Source organism: Danaus plexippus, chromosome 2 (assembly GCF_018135715.1).
Source record: "Danaus plexippus chromosome 2, MEX_DaPlex, whole genome shotgun sequence".
Classification (NCBI taxonomy): domain Eukaryota; kingdom Metazoa; phylum Arthropoda; class Insecta; order Lepidoptera; family Nymphalidae; genus Danaus; species Danaus plexippus.
This window is the reverse complement of record NC_083537.1, coordinates 5088373-5096124: the sequence shown is the minus strand read 5'-3', so window position 1 is coordinate 5096124 and position 7752 is coordinate 5088373. Positions and strand designations below refer to the sequence as shown.

Genomic DNA, 7752 nt, shown 5'->3' with positions numbered 1-7752 from the left:
TTCTAAAAACAATATGACCAAGATGTATTTTCGAGAATCCTAAGACAAATATATGAATAAAATTTAAAGAATTAGTTGCGTCTAATTCTATTGTAAATTTAATCTTAATTTTAATAGAATTAAGGTGAAAAAAGGTGAAGGTGTTATATAGAAAATAAAAACATGTATGAAATGTATACATGTGATAACCAGATTATCAGACTAATAATTAGAACTCAAAAAGAGTTTTCTTTGCTTCTTTAACTTAAGGAGGATGAGGTTCAGCGTAAAACATATGACCTTTAAGAAACTCAATGTTGATATACATACATATATATATGTGGACACTGCTAATTGTTAAGTTATCGATAACCTTGTATTGTATCGTAATCTGTAACATATATCAAAACAAATTTGTGAATTGATTATTAACTATTATGTATAAGATTTTAAAGTCAAACAGAAATTAAAATCGTACCATAAATATCTTGTTATCGTTACCGTTGTTATTTTGTATTGAATTAAAAACTGTTAAAGTTTTGATAAGTTGTGTCAATTATAACGTAAATCTTACTCTTGCGTTATGCTATTAAATATATATGTTTAATATTTAACAAGTAGAACTATTTTAACTGCTGAAAAAGACATGGACGTTATTAAATGGGGGGTAAGTTTTAATGAAAAATTATAAATTATAACAGAAAACTGATATTTTTTTATAATGATTGGAATGAAAAAGTCAAATGCCCGTTTTATTTTAATATTTATAATCACTTAAACATTTATTTTTACATAAATATTAAACTTCATCTTTTCACTTTATTAACAAAAATAATATGTTGGACTGCAAAACACTGCATATTGCGAAGAAATTCTCATTTTTATCACTTTAATATTTTTTTTTGTATATTAGCGATGTAGTAGTAAAGTGATGTAGTAAACGATTTATGAAGTGAAGTTACGAGATGATGGACCCAAGGGAACCATAGATTTAAGGTTTCAAATTAGGAAAGGTGTCCGTTATTTGAATCTGCAGAATAACTGGCTTCTTTAATCCTCAAACTTAATGAGGTCTTAAATTCACTGGCGATGTTTTCAACTTTTAATACCTTTACTTGAAAAATAGCAGTTACTCATTAATTACCGCCGTTGAATCATTGAACAGAACTGGGCAAAAGATGAATGTTACAAAGAGCATCTCTCCCAACTTGTTATTTTTTTTAAATTTCTGATGACTATTTTGCTGTTGAGTCTATTGGTAATTCACTTACACTTAAAGCTATTTGTCATTCATGTAAATGGAGAAAAAAATCTTTTTTTCATAGGAAATAAGCATAATTTTTGCACCTAGTGAGATAATAAGAACTGTGTAGCGTGTACGATATTCCAGAAGACATTTGGTTACAGTTGCCAATGGAAATTTTTACAAGTGATACTTTTATACGGGTGACGGTTTGACCTACAAGTCATCACGTACTGTGTGGATCCCAAACTTCGAGTTTTCATGCGCTTTATATCCACTCTGCATCTAATTTAAACCTTATTTTTGTAAAGAATGTATTAATATGATAGAAATTTCCTTGAGCTACATTTACTAGGCTGGTGTACTTTTTATAACCACGTGCCGTTTAATCAATACATATCGGTAGATCTACTATCAGGTTTAGTTAATCTTTATGAAAGTTATCTACAATGACACAAAGTAGCCACCCTTCAGTCCAGCTGGCATTTAATTTAGTTGTGGTTAGCTTAATAATATTGAGTTTTATTTGTGTAGTGTATCATTCTAAGTCGATATTTGTTTGGGTCTTATAACCTCCAAAAAACCACAAAACATTTTGTCTGGGTAACATTGTAAGCAACCAAAATATGTGAGACACTTTTAATAGTTTTGTTTTGGCAACAAGTTTTAGATAATTTGTAAATATGCTAATATCTTTAAATATATTTATTTCTGAGAGCTAGCAATTAAAAACTAGTTCTTTTTATTATTTATATAGCATAAATATGCATACTACACTATTTTGTATAGCTTGCCATCATGTCAGTATGGTAAACGGGAAGGGGGTTTTAAATGAGCGTGAAATTAAATTTACCACCAGTCTTTTTCATGAAAGAAATTTAAATTTTGGCAAAATGAAATTTCTAAGAAACAGTTTAAATAGTCACCCATGAGTAAAAATGCTTTTAAATACATAACTTTAACATGACGAAGATCTTAATATTTAAAAAAGTTTTGTTTAATAAATTTAAGTCAATTAAGTAACTACTAACTAGGAAGTAATAAGATAACTACACTAGGATTCATAGGGATAAACTCTCTGAACCTCAGGATGTACTCGATTTGTCTTGCTTTAGAAGTAATGAATAAATTATGGGAGAGGGAGTTTGGAATATCATAATACAAGTTTTACTTTGCTCCAGTAAGCATACTTATTGTTTTTGTAAATTTAATGAATTATTCAAAATTTTTATTTCATTTAAATCACATAATACTTACTTCTATTATCAATTTTTTTTCTTTAAAAACTATTTTTTTTATATTAATTAAGTAATTAATTACCTTTTCTTTAAATATAAATATTTTAAGTGTGTCTTTCTGAAAGTTGATATCCCTTAGATGGGTTAATTTGAATCTTTTTATCCTTAAAATAAATTATGATAATTTTCACTACGCGGCTTTTAAAGATTTGTATTGAGAAAAAAAATTGTATTAAGAACACTGGATAGGATTAATCTTGGGACTTAATAGCAGTAATAATAATTTTATGTATATAATATATTAGAGAGAAGTCGTTAGCAGGCTTGGCCATTATTTTTAAATAATACGAAGAGAAAAAAAATTGTTTGAAGGCATTTTAAATAGGCACTTGACTTTGGTTTATTATAATTTTATTTGGTACTTTTAAACAATGTTAATTTATAGAACTAGCTTTACCAAAGTAAATATATAATTACTTCTTACAATAAATATGTTACTTTGAAATGATGAATCAAAAAAAAATATAATTTTACAGAAGTATAAAAAAGAAAGAAAAAAATATCATACACTAATTTATGTGACGCGTTGATCCATTATATTATGGCCAGCTGCAACGGCGATACTAAATAAAATTGTGTCCCATAAAATTTGTCCTTTATTGACATATTTACCCTCTTTATATTTGTTACTTATTTATTACCAAACTTTTAAATTTTCTTCAGAGTAAATCCTCTCTTTTCATATAAATGTTTTGTTGACTATAATATAATTACATTGCATTAGGGAAATTAAGTGAAGTGAAAAGAAAATCTTAGAATATTTTGATGTTATAGAAATAATTTGCATGACAAATATGTCATTTTATACTAAGATCGAGAGTTTAATATCTAATTAAATTTAATCAAGGTTTCCTATGATCGGTAATTAAAACCTGTAATAGGAAATGTTTTCGTTGAAATACCACAACTGGGAAATGATTACGGATGGAACTAGTATTATTCGGATTTACTACGCGGATTTTGTTATTTAAAAACTACATAATCCCGACGTTTCGGTTACGTGATCACGGGTGCTGCAAAGTAACCGAAACGTCGGGATTATGTAGTTTTTAAATAATAAAATCCGCGTAGTAAATCCGAATAATACTAGTTTCATTTAAATGAATACTCGCGAAAATCTTAGATCTCATTATGATTACGGATGGGTCTAGTTAAAATAACCTATATATTGAAACATGACATTGTTAAATTATATGAATCATTCCTACCATATGAGTAAAAAATGGAATACAATTTATTATTAGAACAGTACATATAACTTTAGACACAATAATACATTTTCTAAGAAGATTTAAATTTATTTACAATTTTTACAATATGATGGAAGATCAACGTATGATATGGTTTTAAGTTATATAAATATGTTTTTACACAACAATATAAACATCTATATCTTAGACGAAACTTAAGTAATGACTAGAAAATAACTCGTAGTTTAAATAACATGTTATTGTTAGGAATATAAATAGCAATATTTACAAGGATGTATATGAATCTATAATGCGGCAGTATAAAAATCTATCTCACACTTTTTTCTACATATTTTTATATTATTCCTGCTGAGTGAAAATGACATATATTTTATCTTATATTTATATACACGTATACGTATTTTATAATTCATCAGAATTTTTCGTTGTCACTTTTTTTTAAGGTTCTGCCATCCACCTAACTTATCTTTTTTTTGTTACCAACATAAAAGCCATGGTTTCTATTACTATCTTATCAACGTAATTAACTCTTTTGATTTTGACAATGAAAACTCTCATGAACAGTGCAATTTAAACATTTTTAAAGAAAAGAAATTAAATCATAAAATATAAAATTCTGTAATATTTATAATAAGAAAATTTGAGATGCAAGTTGAAGAAAAATTATTATTAAAAAAAAAAGAAAAATATGATGTTTGATTTAATTAGCACATTTGTGACATCTTTGGATTCGATTTTATTTCGTAAAAAGTCAACCAGTATAAGCTGTGGGTGACATCTTATTAGCAAAAATCTTCTTATTAGAAAAATTTATACATTACTCTTGCATTGTATTCTCATAACGTAATTAAGTCTACACAAAAATAGTATATCCTTGATTAATATACTCTAAATAGGAAAAGTTTTAACCATTGGCGGAATAAGAAATGCCAGCCTCATATTAAAAAATCCATCTGATTGAAGTGCAAGCTGCCATCGCTGCAGATATTTCTTGCGAAGCCAGCTGACTTCTTGAACTATACAAATAAGATTTAGCGAGTTCTTTGGATTACGTTCTCATATTTTTTCTTAATAAAATTTTATGAAACAATTATAGATGTAAAAAATAATAAAAAAATACATATACTTACATTTTGGTAACAAATGCTTATCCCAGCTTGAGCCAGTGTGTTAGAATTGAAAAGTAAGAAATAGACGTATAAAAAATTCTAGCTTACATATACAAATTTCCATTAATCGGAATTTATAGACTCGTGACCAACTCTTATAGTTTTTTTTAACTTTACATAGATTTAACAAACTACAAATTTAATGCATACAAATATTTAACAAAAATGACAATATATGATAATTTAAAAATTACGATTTATTATTAAAATTCTATAACATGTATCGTTAAGGTAAATTACACATGAAACGTGTGCAAAATATAACATTTGTGTATAAATTAATGCGCTTAATAGAGAAATTTTATGAATATACTTTAGCACAACAGCGTAACTACACAGGTCACTTCGTTTACGTACTACAGTAAGCTCATGAGATCACTAATTTCACCAATGTCCATTATATTTCCGACGCAAACGATATGCAGCAAGTGTTAATTTTCTTTTTACAGTTTAATCATACAAATCCCTTTTTGATATTGTATATAAACCGCTGCTATCTGTCACCTCGTCGGTGCTCTCCGTTAATCAGGAAATATCAGTATTTTCTATCTTGTAAAGGAATCTGCGGCGATGTAACCCTCATGATTCACCGTTAGGTGCCATGGTGACAGTGCTGCAGTTGGCACGTGTTGATCGTGTTGAACTTCGTCGCAGACCTATACCACCAACCCTGTTTAATAGTATCAAGTTATCGCTCTTGCGCTTGCCATGTATGTTGCAAAATAGAAGTTCTTTCATTCCCTTGCGAAAATTTTTCGACAGGAAAGCGTACAGTAACGGGTTGATGCCCGAGTTGAAATAAGTTATGAGGAATGTCAGCGGTGTGAGAAGAGCGCTGAAATTACTTGTTCCCTGGTAGCCACTAGACCAATACTGCCACATTTTTCTTGCATGGAAAGGTAAGTTACATACGGCGAATGTAAGTACAACAACTATTAACATGCGTACAACTCCACGACGTGCACGTAGCACGTTACGGGAGAGATGACTTAAGTGATGACAATTGCGAGATTTGTGCCTACATGATTTTGACGGCTTAGCTGGGGTTCTCTCCTAGGACAAATAAAATTATATTGTTAATGTTTCTGGTACACCGATATAGATACAGAAGAATAAATGATCATTCTGTATTATTTTTACTTTTCCTAATAATAATAAGTAAGTCCAAGACTTTTTCTTATTTATTATAATGAAGCTTTGTAACAGATTTTATTATCATTTTGGATTTTTAAATATAATACGCAAATATGAAAGATGTAGTTATAGTTTTACCAAAAACATTTATTACTTAACAGTAAATAATAAATTGAGACACATTTATAGGTAAATACATCTAGCTGAATAACATTATCAAAAGATAGAATCTCTAAGCTTCATCGACAAATTGAAGGCAAGATGCAGTAAATCGTGGATTTTGTTAACTCTAAACTAAGAATACACCTTTGTTATAAGGATCACTTAGGTATCACTGAACAAACTATTTTTCACTCCTTTCTGATATGTTACCTATAGATATCTAATATCCTTTGCTTAGGGCTTAGGGCTTTCAGCATATGATTTGTTATAATATTAAATCAATTGCATTTCTCTATTCATCTTTGAACTGTTGAAAAAATTAATTTGGATTTTAAAAATAAATAATGTGTCTATAAACATTTTGCACGTATATTAAAGAGAAAAGGTGGAAAATATTATAAAGTTATTTGTTAAATCCGTCGGAATTATATCTTCAAAAAGTATAAAGTTATTACATCACGATAATACGAAGCATACCTTTGTTTCCATATTGCCGTCAAAGGTCTTGTGCGAGTTACTACTGGCTAGGGGTTTCTCAGCCCGTGGACATTGCGTAGCACAGCACTGACCTTGACCCAGTTGTTCTAGGCCTAGAGAACTTTGCCATAGACCTACAGCGATCTTCGTGTACAATACCTAAAAGTTTTGGTTTAGTTCAAATAAATATGCCTAAGGTATTTAAAATCTTTTTCTTATGAAGCATAGTAAGTTGCATTCATAAGTTAAAGGATATGATTAGCACTAAAAAGATAATAAAAAAAATATATATTAATTGACCTTGACCGACTCGAAGAGATAATCAACTCGTGAAAGATTAAATATAACTGTCCATAAAAGGCATTACGAACACAAGAAACTTCATATAATTCACAAAACAGATCAAAGGAGAAAATATCATTATGAACTTTGATAATTCATCTTAACGGAAATTTCCAACTTTGCTCTCAACAAAGCTTACCATTGTATGTTGATTCTAAAGAAGATATTTTTTAAATGAAAATGTAATTAATCAGGTAATGCGAGCAATTTCTCAATTATAAAACACACATTACAGTGCACAGATCTAAGATATTGATTCAAATTAAAACCGACCACAATATAACTACTCAATTTCAGATACAGTTCAGGGCAAGGTCAAACTTAGAAGACGACTATGAGCTTAAGGGATTTATTTAATTGTTATTTGAAGAACAATATGTTTGTGTTATTTCGTATTTTATTAATGATAGTGCTTTAAAGCACTCACGCAGTTGGTTTTGTCATAGTTATTATAATGAATTTTTCGTATATACACTGTCACTATACAGTGCTTGGTTGTCATTAAATTTAATGTTAAAACATCTTTAAAATATTGTATATATGTATGTGTGACTGTGTGAAAAGGTGAATTATTTGTTAAATTGTTTAAATTTCCATCCCTATTGAAAGAAAATGTTATAAAGTAAGTCACGGGAGGGACATATTCAGAGATTTATAGTACCCTAACTAAAGCCCAAACGAACGTATTCCTGAGAAACAAATTCGACGCGGATTGGGTCACGTGCAGAGGTACCTCG

The 7752-nt window shown here is 28.9% G+C and overlaps 1 protein-coding gene across 1 annotated transcript in view; it reads right to left on the bottom strand.

Moving 5' to 3' along the window:
- Positions 1-2875: 2875 nt before the first annotated feature.
- Positions 2876-7752, bottom strand: part of LOC116765341 (trissin receptor) — a 47663-nt gene continuing 42786 nt past the window's right edge. Inside the window, exons 6-7 of the mRNA XM_032654794.2 lie at positions 6674-6832; positions 2876-5953 (exon numbers count right to left, since the gene is read on the bottom strand). Coding sequence (XP_032510685.2) covers positions 5480-5953; positions 6674-6832 — 633 coding nt within the window. The 3' untranslated portion in view covers positions 2876-5479. The remainder of the gene's footprint in view (positions 5954-6673; positions 6833-7752) is intronic.